This window comes from Lepidochelys kempii, chromosome 10 (assembly GCF_965140265.1).
Source record: "Lepidochelys kempii isolate rLepKem1 chromosome 10, rLepKem1.hap2, whole genome shotgun sequence".
In the NCBI taxonomy this organism is placed as follows: domain Eukaryota; kingdom Metazoa; phylum Chordata; order Testudines; family Cheloniidae; genus Lepidochelys; species Lepidochelys kempii.
In genome coordinates this window covers 64,731,343-64,751,227 of record NC_133265.1, presented here as the reverse complement: position 1 = coordinate 64,751,227, position 19,885 = coordinate 64,731,343, and the positions used below count along the sequence as shown (strand labels likewise).

Here is a 19,885-nt window from a genome sequence, read left to right as displayed (position 1 = left end):
GGAATCCATTCCTCCTCCAGTCTCATACAGGAACAGCTGAAACGTACTTTACAAATTGAAGTGAAACTGGGATTTATTAAAATGACAACTCAAACATTCCAAAATTGTGGATAGTGTTGGCTAGATGTATTACCTGCTGGTTCTTCTGGGGTCTAGGTGTCCAGTTTGGTTTATCCTTAGTAGTGGTGTTATTTTAGGGAATATGACCTCTGGTTTCTCTCATAAGAATATAATTAAACCTTTTTTGAGTCTTGAGAACATAAGAAACCCTAAAGATTTTACCTCCACGGACAAACCCATTAGTTGCTATTGCAGAAGTTGACAACCCAGTAATTGAGGTTACTGTGGTGGCAAGAAGAATTATGACAACTCCAAGACCTGTCAGTAATGAAAAGATAAAATATTTTATTTGTGATCCATATTCCATATTGTCTTTAAATTAAACTTTCAAACTAGAATCAGAGCTCTGAACTGAAATGATAGTTTGTAGACCACTTCTGGTCTATGGAGCAATTCCAGCTGGTCCATGTAGCTACTTCTATCACAATAGCAAAGCATCCACCAGTCTTCAAGCAGTGATGTTTTCTGACAGAAGTAGCCCAGTCACGGACTCTCCTATGATTTCCAGAGACTTTCTTGAAACTAATAAAAATAATAATAAAAAAGCAACTTTCTGCCTGGGTGCCTCATGTCTTTCTTTGATCCACCCCTTTAATACTACAAAAATTAAGCAACCAAGCAATGTTATAATGTCTTTTTCTCTTGTGTAGATGGTTGGAATAAACATGCTATAAGCATTTTAGAGAACCATATTTCAGTCATGGGGTTAAAACATGGATCTTGAACAAGTTCTTATATAGGGAAAAACAAAAAAAAAAGTTTAATTGGTTTCCGTTTTACTCAGCTTTGGTTCTCATATTGCGCCCATCACCATGGTATCTGACCAGCTGATTGACCACAATAATAGTACAGAAATATGCACTTTTGTCAGGTGTCTGCTATACATTTAGCCTTGATCAGCAGTTCTCAAACTGTGGGTCAGGATCCTAAAGTGGGTTGTGACCAATGTTCCCTCTAATTTTTGACAGGCCATGTGCGCAAAAAATTTCTTCTGTGCAAATTTTTGTGCGCGCGGTGTTTCGCCGTGTGCGTGGGGTTTAGGATCTGTGTGCATGCGCACAGCTTAGAGGGAACAGTGTTTGGGACTCCGTTTTTAATGGTGTCACCAAGGCTGGCTTAGACTTGCTGGGACCCGGGCTGGGGCCCGAGGCCGAAGCCTGAGGACTTCAGCCCTGGGCAGCAGGGCTCAGGTTACAGGCCCCGTCTCTGGGGCTGACGCCCTTGGAAAGGGTTGGGTTGGAATTAGGAGGGGATATGGCTCTGAGAGAATCTTCATTTTAACGAGAGGACCAGAAAAGGTAAACTTTGAGAGCCATTTGTTTAACTAAAATTCAACATACTGTGGAATTACATGTAACTAATCAAAATACCTGGAGTTTTATTTTAGTAAAAGGTGAACCTCAAAAGGTTCTGAGGTTCTTTACAGTTCAGATAGGTTTGCGTATTTTTCTGGACCTTGTCCATACAGTGCAGGTTCTCTTCATTCGGCAAAATTGGACTAGAAAGCCCATGAGAATAGGGCTTCTTCTGAGGTTTTCCTTCCAAACTACTTTCCTACTTCTAGTCAGGCAAGAAATATTATAACAGCTTTTCTCTTATTTTCTTGCTTGTATTTCCTGTGGCGTATTGGAAACTGATTAAAAATGACAAACTTTCACTTTAAGTGTGAGGAATTCCTTGCTCCTGCTTGCAGGCTTGGGGGCTCTGAAGGAAGTCATATGATCTGGATTATCTGAGTCAGTAGGGGACAGCCAGGCTGGAAGGAACCATCTTAAAGCCATGTGGGTTGAGCTGTGCCTTGCTGCCTTTGGGAGCAGCCTATATTCTCTCTGTCTTGGGTTCTTGTGTGTTATCATTCTGAATTTTAAGGAATAAGATAGTATTAAGTTGCAACCTTCCAGCAAGAGTATTTCTGTTTTCATCTAATTTCTCTGTGTGAAATCTTAATTGTATCCGAACTACTTCACGCGTCCCTACTTCAGCATTTCCTGCCTCAGTAATTCTATTGCTCCCATTAGGTATGTGCATTTTCACTTTAAAATGGAAGGCTAAACTTAGCCTATAGCCATAAATATTGGCCACAGCTTGTCAGAACCGAAACATGGACACTGTAACTAGCAAACCATTAGAGGTACTACAAAGTATGGACTTATCTGCCCCAGTTCTACTTGCTGGCTTCATTTCAGATTAGATGGCTGACTTCATTTCATATTGGATTATTATAGATATCGAATACCCAAACCAATGTTCTTTGTTTCTAAAATGATAGCCATGTTATCACAGCACTTTAAGGCAGAGCAACATCATGCAGGAGATATAAGTGATATATAGCATGAGGTTAGATATTTTAAATGGTAAATCACACTTATACTATTGACTTGTGAGTTTTAATTTTAACCAAGGATGCACCTATTTGGTATATGCTTCTGTATACAAAGTCAGTTCCTGGGGCCACATCCTATCATAGTCTGCGCACACAAATCCCACTGAATCCAATGGGTATTTTTCACCCTGGTGAATGGCAGGCCACAATCTGACTTTTAAATAAACTGTTAACTCATTAAATTGAATAATTCAGACACATCACTCTCAAAATAGATTGAATGTTTTCCCTGTAATTTGTATAAAGTACCTTCCAGAGCTTTTCAATTACATTTTGATAACATACTTTATCAAAACAAATGTGCTAAATAGGGCTATATATTCTGCTCATTAGACAAGTGATGTGTCTGTTTGGACAGAATTTGTTACCAATCCAGAAAAAAGGAAACATTCAATAGGCACAGTGCAAGGGATAAATGAGCTAGGCAAAACAAAACACTATGAATATTATTTATTTCATTATTATATGGTAACATTTGGGGCAAAATTTTCTAATGGCCTAAACTTGGCCCCTTTTCTCACCTCTGCCTAACTATCAGGTTTGGGGGAGCTGTAAAATGACAGGTGCAAATTAACAGGATGGTTTTGGAAATGTAACCCTCTCAGTAGAAGATTTAACTCCTCTTTTCATAGTTGATAAGTTCTTATGATTAGAGAACCTTGTCTCAACCTTTTTCCTCTTTAACAGCTTGTACCCAAGACAACTTAGCAAGAAAAAGGTTTGCTCTCTTCGTCCTTCTAATGATTGGGATATAAATGGGGCCCAGATGGTAGCTTCACTGACTCATTTAACTTCCATGTTAGCAGCAGTGCCCAGTGAAATCCCCAAGCCATGTTAGTGATGAGCTACATCTCTACTTTCCTTAATAGCTTTTCTTGCGACATAATGCCCATTGCTTATAGGATATTCAGAAAATGCATTGGGAGATTATTCAAACTACCTGCTTTATGTACAAGACATGTAATTTAAATAAAACAACAACAAAGCAATAAACAGTAAGAAGGGAGGGTTTGATTATTAGTGAATTAGAATTGTAAAATTAAATGTGAAACTATGGCCATTGTAACTGCTGTTGTGAAAAGGAATGATAAGATCTGATTAAAGTTTATATTGAAACCCAGACATATGGATGTTAAGTAAATTGCATTAAAATGAATTACTCTTGCCTATGGCTATTCTCACACCTCAAAACAAAGTAATGCTTCTTGATGATCTCAATAAGTTACTAAACTGCCCTTAAAAAACTAATTTTGCGTGAAACCCTGGAGCAAAGTCTTGGCAATGTTAAGATGCAGAGTTTTCATGGCAAAGCATACACTTATGTGTGCCCCGTGGCTGCAAACCCTCATTTGGTATGCATCATAAAATCAGCAAGCACCCTTTTGTCAGAGACAGGCACAGTACTGGAGCCAAATGTGAAACACTGTAAAAATATGCAGAGTTCTTCCATTTTCTTTCAGGAACTTTCTTGCCTTTTCAACCTTACGTCTAAGTAAGTTTATGTTTTTTTCTTTTTTCAGAAGACCTGTTACACACAGGTTTCCTAATTGCAAATTCAGGGCTCCATCTAGCAGTCCTCACGCAAGCAAAGCTTCCGTGATGCCAATGGAAGTGTTGCCTAAGATGAGATTTCAGCCCTTGAAAAGTCTTGAGGGGGTGCTTGAAGCTGAGGTTTTGTTTCAGCCCAGAGATCCATCCACGTTTGGATTCTGAATCACCCCAGAGATCAGGCATGGTCAGACCCCAGATCCAAAGTTTGGGTTCAAGTTCCTCTCGAATACCAATTTATATTGAGATAAAACTAGTAGAACAACCACTGCAAATACCTGCTATTGATGATTTGGAGACTGTGGATTATTGCTGTCATTATTTATATTCTATTAGTGCCCATGGGCCTCGATCAAGGCCCCATTGTTCTAAGCACTGTGCAAACACAGAACAAAAAGAGAGACTTGTCCTGAAGAGCTTACTCATATAAAGTAAATCTGTGCATGGTCTGCTCCAGAAACTGAAAGTGACAGAGAAGGAGAGAGACTTGGTTGTGTGGGTTCATCACAAGATGACTATGAGCCACCAGTATGATGTGGCTATGAAAAAGGCAAATGCAATCCTAGGAAGTATTAGGAGAAGCATTTCCAATAGAGCTAGAGAAGTATTAATGCCATTGTACAAGGCACGGGTAATATTTCACATCAGGTCTTATGTACAGTTCTGGTCGCCCATGTTCAGGAAAGATGCATTTAAACTGGAACAGGTACAGAGAAGAGCTACTAGGACTATGGAGAATGGAGGGCCTGTCTTTTGAGAGCAGACTGGAAGTGCTTGGCTTGTTTAGCTTAGCAGAGAGAAGGCTGAGAGGAGATTACGATTGTTCTCTATAAATACATTAGGAAGTAAATACCAGGGAGGGTAAAAAGTTATTTAAGCTAAAAAGGCACAAGAACATATGGAATAAATTGGCCATGAGCCAGCGCAGGCTGAAAATTAGAAGAAGCGGGTGGTGTTCTGGTACAGCCTCCCAATAGAAGCTCTGGGGGGCAAACAACTTGAGTACAGTTGTATGACAGGGCTGCTTATGATGATGGGGGGCAGGGCTCAACAGCCCTGGGGCTCATTTCTGGTTGATGTCTTATGTTCCGAAAGGTCTTTCTTCAGGGTGTCAGCTGGCCCCCGGCAGGGGCCAGGAAGGGATTTCTTCTCCCACCTCAATATATTCTGGGAGGGCTTTTTTTAACTACTTCTTCTGAAGCATCAGGGATGGCCATGGCTGGAGATGACATAGGATGGTGTGGGCCTGGTCTTTGAGGTGGCATCAAGCCTTCTCTCTCTCAGCCGCTTGGCTTGCTGGTTCTTGTTCACATGCTCAGGGTCTAACTGATCGCCATATGTGGAGTCGGGAAGGAATTGGCCTTCCTCTGCAGCGTGTGGGTGTAGGTCACTTGCCAGGATTATATGGGTATATCTCAATCATTTCCCTGGCATTGCAGGGGCCTCAGGCACTGCTGCACCTGGGTCCCCTCCTATTCTCTTGCCTGTGCACATAATAGTCTAGTCTCCCATGGGCTGCAATACTTTGGTCTCATTTTAGTTGTTCCGTTGTTGAATTTAGTGTCCTGTTGCTAGGTGGTGTTAGTGGCCTGTGATGCACAGGAGATCAGACTAAATGATCTGATGATCCCTTCCGGCCTTAAACTCTGTGATGCTATGATTTTACATTCCTGAATAAAAGCCTAATACTGCAAGATGCTGAAGACCCTGTGAGGTGGTGAGCACAATAATCTCCCATTGACTTCAGTGGGAGTTAGGGAACTCAGTCCCATGCAGGACTGAGTCCTCAGGGTCCAACTCTTACTGAAGTTGGTGAGTCATTACATTAAATTCAGTGGGAGTTGGACAGGATGCAGACACAATGAAAATAAAAGGTCCTCCTGCACCACAAAATATACTTTGTTAATGTATCTGAAAAGCTTAGTCAAGTTTTAATAAGATATTTCCTGGTGCCACTAGTAACTGTTTCTGTATTGTAATTAAAAATAGTGTGTGAGTGATAGTTTGGGTTCATGGATTAGCAAAGTATGAAGTAGAAAGGTCAACTGTGCATGAGTATACATATTATAAATTGGTTTCAGTCATGAAGTTGAGAACCGTTACTGGTTCTAAATACAAATTTCACCAAAGATGGGGGTTGTAATATGTTTGTGTGTATAGTTGACACATACATCCCTCTAAGCTGTAATTTGGCTGGGGGTCTTAAAAATTCCAGTAGCTCTTATACCCTAGCAAACACTTAGAAGACCAAAGTTAGTGCAACATGCAAACTCACATTTCAGATTAAATATTAATTGTGATCATGTGTAGTTTCTACCCTTATTCTTTATGCTGTTGAAAATTATATTGAAAAAATACATACCAATTCCAGCTTGACCTACAATCCAGGACAGTCGAATGAAAAGCATCACACCCCAGATATTCAACATGCATCTCACCTAAGTTTTAAACAAACGATCTTACATCATTATAAAATTACAAACAGTATTATGAAACTTGATAAGGTGCATTGCGGAAAGTGAGTAGGCTTTTTAAAAGCAGCAAACAACCCCCTGTTTTTTAAGGGATTTTATCATTGTTGATATATTAATTTTTGTAATATACAGATAATTTTCTGGTAGGAAGGTTTAGGTTTCTCTCACCAGCACACCTTTCACCCATCCAAACTTCACAAATCCCCCTTTGCTTTCTTCTTCCTTGTTGGCTGTTGCTTCATCTCCTGGAGTGCCATCTCCATTAGTAACTCTCTCGATTGAACCGGGGTTCACTGCTATGTTCTAAAATATCACAAAATATATATATACATATATTCTGTACAGTTGATTAAACAATATACCAAGCAGATGACAACTGGCTGCATAAGGAACACATGAAAAATAGGGATCCAAAATAAAAGTGTATTTTGCTTTTTTTTTTTTTTTTGGAAGAGAATGTTATCCTCTTACACTAAATAGTAGCTGAACTACTCAAGATATAATCAAAATGAGTAAGTGTATCATAATCTGGACTTAAATCCTGTCTATGTGTGTATGGGTAAGCGTTAATGGTAGACATCATATATGCCATATTTATATGTTTGTATACCACATAGCACACTGAGGTCCTGACCTGGTTGGCCTCTAAATGCTACTGCAATGTAAATTATTGCTGTTAATAATAATAATAATAAAATATATTTATATAACATAAGAAGTATTGCTGTCTACAGAAACTAGAATTTGCTGAATACTACTTGGCAAATAAGTTATTGTATGAATTTCACCATTTTTCATCAGATAATACAGTCACCAAATATATCTTTGCAGAATTTGACCAACTCTGTAGCTTAAGTACTTTTTAGTGAGAATGTTATTTGATGAATAGTAGCAAAAATGCATCAGATAATACACTAAATGAAAAATCTGTTCTACTGTTTAACTAGCTCTAATAGAAGTATAAGCATACAGGGTCAAGTACTGGCATGCTGGTGCCATAACCACATGCCAAATGCAGAGTTCATGTGTACTCACATCCTGGCTTTGAAAAACCTCCTCCCTACACACACAGGAATGGCTGAACCAACATCCCAAAGTTTTGGGAAAGTTCAGATCTGGATGCAGAGTTAGATCTGTCCCTCTAATGGGACAACAAAAAACCTCAGTGTCCCTCCCCTTAGCTTTTGAGAAAGTTCAGCTCCAGGTCTGCAGCTTGCAGTTTAGATAGGAATAAGTTGTGTTAGAGGATTGCACCTTGCAGCCATTGGTGGGTCAGGGAGTACCTGTGGACTTACACAGAGACCATGTCCCTGACCTCTATATTATGCCTCATTGCTCGGTTTCATCATATGAAGTTTCTGGGAGAATCCGCATAAGGGCAGACAACATACAGTTGCAGGTTAGGCCCTGTGTGAAGAAAGATACATAGCCCGTTGGGGTGAGTGAGAGGGTCAGAGAGATGGAGGAAGCTGGTAGTTCAGGGAACTCAGTGCTTTTCAGGACTTGGTGGGGTGTGAGGACATTTCCAGAGAGAGTAACTATGCAAAGGGGAGGGGTAACATACTAGGGCATAGACATAGCTGGGTTCCCAATTAATGTGTCAAGTTGTGTGCATGTAGGAGATAGGGAATCTCCATTTATTTCTTCCTCATCCTTCTATGTCCTAATAAGGAGGAGAGGATGGAAGATGATAAAATACAGGTAGGATATGACGAGAAACAGTCAAAAGAAAAAAAGTCCCATTCAATTACATCATGTAAAGGCAAACAGCTAAAAAGTAACAAGTTTTTAAAGTGTTTGTATACCAGTGCTAGAAGTCTAAATAATAAAATGGGTGAACTAGAGTGTCTTGTATTAAATGAGGCTATTGATATAATAGGCATCACAGAAACTTGGTAGAATGAGGATAATCAATGGGACAGAGTAATACCAGGGTACAAAATATATCAGAAGGACAGAACAGGTCGTGCTGGTGGGGAGTAGCACTATATGTGAAAGAAAGCATAGAATCAAATGTAGTAAAAATCTTAAATGAACCAAACTACCATTGAATCTCTATGGATAGTAATTCCATGCTTGAATAATAAGAATATAGCAGTAGGGAATATATTACAGACCACCTGACGAGGATGATGATAGTGACTGTGAATGCTCAGGGAGATTAGAGAGGCTATTAAAATAAAAAACTCAATAATAATGGGGGATTATTTCAACTATTTCCGTATTGACTGGGTACATATCACCTCAGAAAGGGATGCAGAGATAAAGTTTCTTGACACTTTAAATGACTGCTTCTTGGAGCAGATAGTCCTGAAGTCCACAAGAGGAGAGGCATTTCTTGATTTAGTCCTAAGTGGAGCACAGGATCAGGTCCAAGAGGTGAATATAGCTGGACCACTTGGTAATAGTGACCATAATATAATTAAATTTAACATCCCTGTGGTGGGGGAAACACCACAGCGGCCCAACACTATAGCATTTAATTTTGGAAAGGGGAACTAGACAAAAATTAGGTTAGTTAAACAGAAATTAAAAGGTACAGCACCAAAAGTAAAATCCCTGCAAACTGTATGGAAACTTTTTAAAAACACCATAATCGAGGCTCAACTTAAATGTATACCCCAAATTAAAAAATATAGTAAGAGAAACAAAAAAGAGCCACTGTGGCTAAACAACAAAGTAAAAGAAGCAGTGAGATGCAAAAAGGCATCCTTTAAAAAGTGGAAGTTAAATCCTAATGAGGAAAATAGAAAGGAGCATAAACTCTGGAAAATGAAATGTGAAAATATAATTAGGAATGCCAAAAAAGAATTTGAAGAACAGCTAGCCAAAGACACAAAAAGTAATAGCAGGTTTTTGTTTTTTTAAAGTACGTCAGAAGCAGGAAGCCTGCTAAACAACCAGTGAGGCCACTGGACGATCAAGATGCTAAAGGAGCACTCAAGGGTGATAAGGCATCTGGCATTGGCCACTGTCGGAAGACAGGATACTGGGCTAGATGGACCTTTGGTCTGATCCAGTATGGCCATTCTTATGTTCTTAAGAAGGCCATCGGGGTGAAGAAATCATGGTCCCTTGCTAGGAAGGAGAAAAGCAGGGGAAGGTGTCAGAAAATGGGGCTTTTTGCCACTCTGTTGGCGGATGTCTAGGGTGGGTTCCCACCAACACTCGCCTTGCTTATTGTCAGCTGGCATGTGCATGCCCAACCAGAATTTGGCCCGTAGCATACACATATATGTATTAATGTAGAAATATATAATGTATAAGATTTTACTGTATGTGTAATTAAAACTGTGAAGTACCTGCTTTAATGTGATAACACTATAGAAACATACTTCATTACAACAGTAACAGCAACAATCATTATCACACATCTTACAAAATCAGGAACAACTACTTTCAATGACCCTCATACAACATTAAGAGTACCATAAAGCAGAAGCATCTCTTCTTATGAAAGACAATGTATTCCAGGGGATAAGGCTACCCGTGTGGGACATAGGAGAACTAGATTCTATTTCTGGATCTGCCATTCACTCAATGTGTGATACTGAGCAAAGCCAAAATTTTCAGAAGTGGACTCTAATTTTGGCCACTTCAGTTTTTAAGAGTCCATCTTGAGAGATATGGTCCCTTATTTTCAAAGGTGCTGAGCACCCATAACACCAAGTCAATCGGAATTAAGTATGCTTGTTGTGTAGAAAATATGGGCTTAGTTCTGACCTCAGATACACAAACAGTTGATAGCTTTGCTGCATACATACCTGCATATCAGACCTGATGTTTTATATTCTCCTTCTGGTACTACCTACCACCTTATCTGATGAAGACCAATGCTGAACTTCTTTGGAGAGAATTTATCTTCTTAAGAGCATCTGTGGGTGGGCTTTTCAAAACTACCCATGTGATTTAGGAGCACAAATCCCATTGTGCTCCTATGTCACTTAGGTGCTTTTGAAAATCCCAACCAAGATGATAGCGGCTACATTCACTCAAAATACAGTCAATTGTTAAGTAAAGGCCAGGAGGATTAGCAGCCATAATACTGTCACATGAATTTTTGTTTATTGCACATTCATGGGATCAAGTCCTCAAAGACAAAAAATAAAAGGTTCACTCATTGCCACTTCAAACTAGTTGTTCCTTACATACTTCAAATTAATTTGTGCTTTCACATTCCATTACCGTAAATTATGGTCCTAAACTTGCCATGGTGCATTTTAAATTGGAGTGCTTTAGGGAATGATTATTTATTTACCAAATGGCTTTACCTGGGCAATTCATGCATTAAGGGTAAGGAGTAAAGGTGACAGAACATTTCAAGAAGTCACCCAAATCAAAAGTTATTGCTGTTTTAAACATTTTCCCGTCTTCATTTCAGAACATTTCAGCTTTAGTATCTTGTGTGGCTAGTAACGATGAACTCATCCAATCTACATAATAAGTGTGGAGAACAGCCAAGGAGATGAAGAAAGGTTAAATTTATTTTTTATGGTGGGGTAACTGTTAGACCCAAGCAATTCTCACCAACTACCAGCTGTGAAATAGTTCTTACAAAATATATCTTTAACTATAATTGGCATTTTGGAGCTTAATACAAGCTAAAAATGACACATCTTGTTAAAAGATTACACACATTTGACTCCAGTAGTGAAGGAGCTGGATCTCAGATGTTCCTTTTAGCCTGCTTAAATTCTGGCATCAGAAAAATTATACATTTAAAAAAATGTATTAAACATGAATGTTTTATCTTCTGATGTTAAACCAGCATCAAAGCACAATGGAAAGGCTTATGTGGGACTCAGACAGTTGGAGTCACAAATTATGTCGCTTCTTGCCTCCAGCAATGGGCTCAGACAGGCCAGTTATGTTTGACAACTTTGTTTGGTTTGTTGTTTGAATCTAGTTTTCTCTTACTGAGATGTGCTTACCTCTATGTGAACTGCACTGAGAAAAAAGGGGTATAGTATTTAATGTACCAGCCAGGTATGACATATACTGCATCAAACACTAGCAATGGTGCAGGTTTACAGGGCTTTATATGGTAAATTGTGTGGGGTTTGCATAAATGGTCATACAAATCACGAGCCCAGGCTTAATGTATTTAGTAAGGCCACCATCCTTCCTCAAACCGTCAAATGCACAGCTAGGACTTCAAGTGGAACTCACACCACTCAGTGTGACACTCTGTTTCCCTCTAGTGTAGGCTGGGCCACATATGGAGGTTGATGAGCCTACTACGGCTGTGTCTAGCAGGAGTAACACCAGGGTGTGCATAATGCAGAATTCTTCCTCCCACTTGTGGATGATCAGCCATGGAAGCTAGTTTGCCATGGGTGCTACTTCATCCTTCAAAACCCCCATTAGGTGTTTTTAAGCAATAGGTTGACTCACGTAATAAGTTCCTGCTACACTGTGGTTTGCAGGGAGCTACCACAGGGCGGGCTCCACTGCTTGTGAGGATGGATGGGCATACCTTGGGCAAGCTCTTTAAGTCCTACCTCCCTCTTGCACAGTATAATAGCAACATGTTTGTGGGGCGGAGGGCAGAACTAAAGTCAATAGCAAAACTCCCATTGATTTAACTGGGAGTTAGAGCAGGCCCATTGTGTAATTTAGAGTCATTATAATGCTAACTGAAAAAGTCCCATTGAAATCAAGTCCTTGCTTGTTTTCACAAACTGCATGGGGAATGGTTGAGTTATTTCTACCATAGAAGCAGTTGGTGCATATGCTAACACAAAGCACTAACCAATGTACTCCAGGGAACAACCCACCCTGGCAGGGGGCGAAGTTTGATATTCTGATAGGTCTTCTCCATCACTAATTTCTAATTTTCAAAAGTGACTAGTGATTTTAGTTTGCCCCAGTTTTGGGGGGCCCAAATTGAGACACCATGAAGTAGGCTGCTATTCAGAAAGTGCTCTGAAAATACCACCCTCTGAAAATCACACACCTTTAAGAGGTCTCAAATAGACACTGCAAAACTTAGACTCTCCTGCCCCCAATCACTAGTAATTTTTGCAATTCTTGGCCTAAGTTCATCTGCACAGGAACTAATTTTCATAATCATTCTGCTAGTGCAAATTGTAATCTAAAGGATTAATGGGCAACCTGCAGCCCATCAGGCTAATCCGCTGGCAGGCCACAAGACAGTATTTACATTGACTGTCCACAGGCATGGCCTCCCGCAGCTCCCAGTGGCTGCGGTTCACCGTTCCCGGCCAATGGAAGTGGTGGCCAGCACGTCCCTGCAGCCCGCACTGCTTCCCACAGCTCCCATTGGCCAGGAAGGCGAACTGTGGCCACTGGAAGCTGCAGGCAGCCATGCCTGCGGACGGTCAATGTAAACACTGTCTTGTGGCCCGCCAGTGGATTACCCTGATGGGATGCATGTGGGCCGCAGGTTGTCCACCACTGGTCTAAAGCTTACATGGAGTTGTTCCACATAAAGGGAATGAAATGTGATTATTTCACTAATAATCAATTATTATAACAATTCCATAATACCCCATGTGCACTAAAAACACTGTGACAATTAAAATTACTGTGCTTGCATAGTGCTTACTATCCTAACCTATCGTGCAATTACATCTAATTTATTTATATTTCTAAATACCAGAATTGCCTTCTCGATGTTCTTATCCTGTGTTCTTCAATGTTTCAGGTTAAGATCTCAGAACACTTTACAAACATTGATAACTTAGACCTCACAGCACTTGCTTCAAGTCCAGTTAAATATTAATATACCCATTTTACAGATGGGGTAATTAAGACCAAGGGAACTTGTGACTTGCTTATGTCATACAGTGAATAGAGGAAGAGCCAGGATTACAGCCCAGAAATCCCAACTGCTAGTGCTGTGTGTCAACAACTAGAATATGCCTCCTTCTCCCCTGGTAGTCATGACCTGCAAAACCTTATGTTAAATAAGTAATGTTATGAAGCTTCTGAAATGAGCCAGACAGTTCTTGCTTTGACCTTCGCTCACTAAAAAACCCTCAAAGGACAAAAAACTAAACAGCTAAAGTTCAGCTACATTCTGTAAACAAAAACAGATACCCAAACTGAAAAGCTGTCCAGCAGCAAACCCCAGACTGAATTAGGTTACAATGGTCAAGACTTAAGCCCCGGACACCAGGGTTTCATTGTGCTACTTCACATGCACCAGTGTCATTCATTTATATAATACAAGAAACTTATCTGAACAAGGAAGGCCAGATTCCTCACTGCCTTGTTCTTTGAGTTTTCACTTGTACATCTGCAAAGTGAGTAGCTACCAAATTGGAATTTTCCAGTCATTTACACCAGGTGTTTTATACCCACTTGGCATTCATGTTGCGTAGCTGTAAGTGACCACACAAGGGACCTGATTCTCATTTATGTTAAGGCCACTTTGCACAGCTCAGGCAGAGGCCTTATTGTAAATGGGAGTCTCTATGTGGGAGATGGGGGGGAAAATCAGGCCCTGATTTTCAAATGGTTAACTTTAGGCTTGATTTCAGTACTTCTGATTGATCCTTCCTAGGATGGGTGAACCTCAAGAGGTTTGGAGGTTGAACTGCATTTGAACCAGCATCCAAAAGTCTAATGCTTATCCAAATTATTCAGACCTCACAAATATGCAAAACTGAGTTGGAAATGTAATGAGAGCAGGCTTGCTCTGGAGACTTCTGCTTCCACATTTGGCCAGAAATAGAAAAGAAACCATTTTTTTCTTACTGTATTTTGGCACTTCTAGTCCCAGCTGGAAGCTAGACATGAATCCCTTTCTCCTGCCTCTTCCCTAAGACACATCTGAACAGTTTAGAATTTCAGGGGGAAAATGGTTTGACTTCAACTCTAAAAAAGGGGTGAAGGTTACATCTCAGCAATGCTTTTTATAGCGAACTTGTCAGCATGGTTTTGGGGGTAAGAGGGATTCTCATTTTATTCAAATTAGTTGAACCATCCCTAATAATTTATTCCAGTAGGTTTTCAATTACTTTGTTTAACTGTTGCAAAGAAGAACTATATAGAGGGCTTGATCTAGTAGTCTTTGTCAACCCAAAACTCTCAGTGAAGTTGTGTTTTACACCTACTCTTTGCTCACTTTATACATGTGTCACTACAGAGCAAGGCAGTGCAGAATCAGGCCCCCAGCAGTCCATTAAGGTTTTTTTTATAGAAATGAATTACGTTAGTGCACATGAAGTAGCACAGACATTCGTGAAACCCTGCTATTCAGAGGGTTGGTTTTGACCATTACAATCTGAGACTCGCTGTTATAAACTTTTCAAATACATTTAAGGAGAGTTTTGGGTGTGCAGGGAAGGGAGGATCAGACCTAGACAATGCATTTCTGGTTAATCGTTTTGGGAAAAGTAGGTGTGAAGGGCAACAGAAATGAGGATTATGATGACAAAGGGCCTGTTTCTTGTTAATTAATATCAATTTACCAGAAGTGGCTGTGCAGATAAAGTGGAACATGCATGGAGTGACTGCTGGAGGGGAAGTTCTGTTCATTAGACCTATCAGTCTTGTGAGTCAGTGGTAAACTCTCCCATTCAATCAGTTAATCAAAACTAGGGCCACAATCCCCTTAGAAAGGAGCGGGGAAATAACCCCAACTCTAGAAAATCATTAAAAGCAGTTTAGGTATCTCATTTGTCGAGAGCAGCTGTACTCTGTGGTTCTAACTAGTTTTCTGTAAGTCTGTCTTGCCTCTATGCTTCCATAGTCCCATCACCATAGTATATGAGTGAATTCTAAACAACTCTTTTGCATTGGGCAGTAAAAAAGGATTTCACCAAATGACTTCTGAATAAATGGTTGATAGACGATCACTGAAGTGGTGCCTCTCAGAACCTCCCAAAAATCATTGTTACAATAAACAATGAGGGCCAAAGTCATCACTAGCCTGAATCCATTGATGTCAGTGGGGTAACCAGTACCCTAAGGATGAATTTGTCCCCGAGAATTGTCTGTTAACATATACCTCTTTAAAGCAAATACTTTCAGAACCAACACACATTCTTTTGTGTTTGAAGCTCATCTTAAATGGCATCTTGTCACCTTGTCTTACAATTTGGTAGCTTTTGTTCATAGCACAAATGGGTAAAGCTTTGTATTTCTGACTAGTTGATAATGGTATTTATTCTACATTATAAAACTTTAATACAACAGTTATTAACAGATTATTGCATGAACACAACAAACTAATCAATAGAACTCTGGTTATGATCAGGTGTTAGGCTAGAATAGACAGTTTCATATTTGATTTAGGTTAAATTATGTCTTAAATTGCTACTTCTACACATTTAACTGTAAGTCAAACATAAAATAAATCCTGTGGCTTTATAGCTGTAGACAAGAAATAGGCATATGTTCCTACTGATTGAGTACATTCATTATTTTCAATCAGATACAAACCTGTTTAACAAAGATCTTTGCTCCTAGCAGAATACAGAACAGAAAACATCCTGCAGGTACAAGTCTAAATAAGGGAAGTATTTAGTTATACTTCTTCTCTTGCACAGGGTTCACAAGATAAGGGGCTGGATATGTTAATAAACAAAATTAGCCTGCAAATGTAATGGAAAATGTATCATTCCTTGCAACTTACCTTTGCCAGTTGTTCATGAATTTCTAACAAGCTTGGTCTGTTCATTTTGGCCCCACTGATGCTGCCAGTGTTTCGATAATAATCAATGTTAGGAACTGCATCCACTGTGTTATGGCCAAAGGTTTTTAGATAATATGTGTTACTATGAGTATCATAGGGATGTAAATTTCCATCCGATTTAACGGTATCCCCATTTTGAATAAAATTTTCATATAATGCTCTATTTCCAGGCCTGTGACTGATCCTGTGTCTGCCATGTGCTTCTTCAGTAAATGATGTTTCTTCATAATGTGGAGGATCGGCATCCTCTTGGGGTGTTGCATTATTGTCATGGCTTTCGTTAATTACATTAACTTGAAACCTATTTGGACTTGGGTCCAAGAATACATTTGGAGAATTATTCATTGACATCTTCAATGATGTTATGTGCTTAGGTCACCAATCTTTCTATTCTTCTGTAGTTGGAGATAGTGTTGCGTTATCTGCAATAAGACAGTAATGCTGTTGCATTTGAAAGATCTTGGTTCTTAATCTAGCAAAGTTCAATGGAGACTTTCTTGAAGTGTTCACTCCTAAGTATTCTTCTTAAGGTTGTCCTGCATGACTCTGTCATCAAAAGCACAAGTAAAACTTTTATATATTTAATTAACTTACACAGTAATGTAAGTCTTCCATGATTTCTTAAAAAACCCAGTGAGATAGCAGCCTTATAACATTTTACAAACAGGGCCTGATCCAAAGTCTGAGTCAATGTGATATCAATGGGAGTCTTACTATTTATCTCAGTGGGCTTCGATCAGGCCCTAAATAGGCTAACACTATACATAAAAGTAACTTGCCTGAGTATATTATCTTTTCAGGGACTAAACATAGTACTTCTCTGAATAATGTACAGCCCAATGGTTCATATTGTGTTCAAATAACTAAAGCAAAATGACAATTATTCATTACTGAAATATATATTAGCAATAGTTTTAGACAATACAAGATTCAAAGAATAATTTTACAAATCTGATCTTGCATTCCTTGTGTCCCCAAATACCCATTTAAGACCATTTTAAATAAATAGTGGCAGATGGTTAGAACTAAATGTGTGAGGGATTTAGAACTGCCCCCTCCCCCGCAAAGGAAAACAAGGGCATATATATAAAGCTCAATCCTGCAAATGGTTAAATTTTCAGGATTGGGTCCAAGGAGAACAAGCTGTCAAGTTAGATGACTGAAATGGCATGTATTACTAATTATTTGTGATCTACTAAATCCTGTGCCAGACCAATATGAGGCTTGAAATAATGCATATATTGATAACTACTTTCAGAAACTAAAGAAATGTAATTTTACAACCCTGTGTATCATAGAATCATAGACTTTAAGGTCAGAAGGGACCATTGTGATCATCTAGTCTGACCTCCTGCACAATGCAGGCCACAGAATCTCACCCACCCACTCCTGTAACAAACCCCTAACCTATGTCTGAACTACTGAAGTCATCAAATTGTGATTTAAAGACTTCAAGGTGCAGATAATCCTTCAGCAAGTGACCCGTGCCCCACGCTTCATAGGAAGGCGAAAAACCCCCAGGGCCTCTGCAAATCTTCCCTGGAGGAAAATTCCTTCCCGACCCCAAATATGGCGATCAGCTAAACCCTGAGCATGTGGGCAAGACTCACCAGGCAGACACCCAGGAAAGAATTCTCTGTAGTAACTCAGTTCCCACCCCATCTAACATCCCATCACAGGTCATTGGGCATAGCTACCGCTAATAGTTGAAGATCAATTAATTGCCAAAATTAGGCTATCCCATCCTGTAGAACAATCCAGTAAAAGTCTAATCCTGTCTCTGTTGATCTCATGCTGGGTCTTGGGCCCTTTTGAAAATATATCTGATAGCAGGAAATTTTGGGGAAAAAACATGCAATATTATAAAAGGATTATACCAACTGAACATTGGGTAAATAAATAAACCCATTAGAAGAATGAACTGGGAATTGAAAGACAAATTAACCATATATATTGATAGATCTACATATGCCTACCTATATAAAATATCTAATAATCACACAGGGGAATTATAACTTGAAGAGCCCCTTAACCAAATACAATCAAAGCTCATTCTGAGACTTAGCTATAGCACTTGAATGTAAATCAGATCCTGATTCCGTGACTCCCATCTACCCTCTCTCTCTCTGTGTATATAGAATATTCTGCTGTAAACTCTCGTCACAACAAAATTTCTTTATAACCCTCCAAAGATATTGTTTTTTCAAAGCAAGCTGTTCTTTCCGGCTTAATGTTTTGTGAACTCCACCAGAAACAAGAAGCTCCTTCTTTCAGCTTCTTTGTTTGGTACTATTTTTTCTTGGTCACCTCTGATCCATATTACATTTGTTATGTTATTGATTGGTAATCTCTGACCATAGACTGTATGCTTTTCCCATTAGCATAAAAATCTTTAATATAAAAAGAGTGCACAGAAATGAAATATTTTCTTACATAAGGGCCAGATCCTTATCCTACTAAAGTCAATAGCAGTGTTGCTGCTGACTTCAGTAAAAACCAGATTTGGTCCTAATTCTGTGCTTGTAGACTCTGGGTGAAATCCTGGCCCTTTGAAGTCAATGGGAATTTTGCCATTGGCTTCAGTGGGCCCATAATTTCACCTTCCAAGTTTACTTTTACGGTAAGTGTTTCTGCCACCAGGAAAATAAAAGTCTCTTACCTTTCTGCTGCCTTTGCAAATAATGATTTGTTTTTTGCAGTAGATTTCCAGAGGTCTGTTAGATGCTGTTATTCGCCATTAAATTTAGTATTATTAGTATTCTTGCACTATGCATAAATTAACAAGCTTACGCTGTTCAGTAGTTTAACTTACCTCTCAGTCCCATGCTCTAGTGAAGGGCAATCAGCCTCTTATGTACTTCTGTATATAGACCGTCCTTCTCACTTATGCAGCATGGGTTTTACGTCATTGGCTAATTCTTTCTTCTGTGCAAAATATCAAGTGACTTGCCCAACCCCTGTCTTTGACACATGCTCTAAAATGCTCCTAAGTGACTGATTTAGAAGGACATTCTAGCTTGTTAAATATCAACTATAAATGAACCTGTTAATTCTTAGAAGGAAGAAATAAAACTGTGCCTGCGTGTCATAGGAGAAAAATATGGTGGTTTGTTTTTCTTTAGAATTTATAAAATATAGCTACAGGCTTCTAGGCTGCTGTATCAGTTATTGTCCCACAATTATGGATCTGCTTATGTGCACTTGTGTGTCAGTATGTCCTTCCTGTTTATTTCCTTTAAGATCATTTCATTTTAGACTTGTTTTCTTTGATACTTTCGGGGTTGGGGAAGGACGTACAATAAAAGGTGGCTGAATTTACATTGAAATTTCTAAAACTCCACGACTGGAAATCCGATTTTAGCAGATTGTATTTGGAATTTGAACAGTGAGTCAAGCAAATAGTCCCATTAAAGTAAATGGAAAAGGCTCATGGAATAAGGTACTACTCATTGTAACTGTGGTTATTTATTTTTTCTATTATGGTAGTTCCTAGGGGGCCCACTCACAGTTTAAATGTGTTCAGCTTTAAGCACATAGGTGACACTGTCGGTTTGACAGGACTGCTCGTGTGCATAAAGTTAAATATCGGTGACGCCTTTGCAGGACTGGGGTCTATACAGACACAGAGTGAGAGAAAGGCAGTATTATGATCTCTGTTTTAAAGATGGGGAATAGAAGCACACAGAGAGTAAGTGA

At 39.3% G+C, this 19,885-nt stretch overlaps 1 protein-coding gene across 6 annotated transcripts in view; it reads right to left on the bottom strand.

The window, feature by feature from the left end:
• Positions 1 to 19,079, bottom strand: part of SLC12A1 (solute carrier family 12 member 1) — a 67,593-nt gene extending 48,514 nt beyond the window's left edge. For 3 of the 6 annotated variants that reach the window (XM_073303909.1, XM_073303912.1, XM_073303914.1), the window contains exons 1-5: positions 18,849 to 19,019; positions 16,130 to 16,735; positions 6,694 to 6,828; positions 6,414 to 6,489; positions 283 to 378 (exon numbers count right to left, since the gene is read on the bottom strand). In XM_073303909.1, coding sequence (XP_073160010.1) covers positions 283 to 378; positions 6,414 to 6,489; positions 6,694 to 6,828; positions 16,130 to 16,540 — 718 coding nt within the window. In that variant the 5' untranslated portion in view covers positions 16,541 to 16,735; positions 18,849 to 19,019. Of the gene's footprint in view, positions 1 to 282; positions 379 to 6,413; positions 6,490 to 6,693; positions 6,829 to 16,129; positions 16,736 to 18,848 lie in introns of all 6 variants that reach the window. The other 3 variants (XM_073303910.1, XM_073303913.1, XM_073303911.1) reach the window with 3 other exon arrangements.
• Between the last annotated feature and the right edge of the window lie 806 nt (positions 19,080 to 19,885).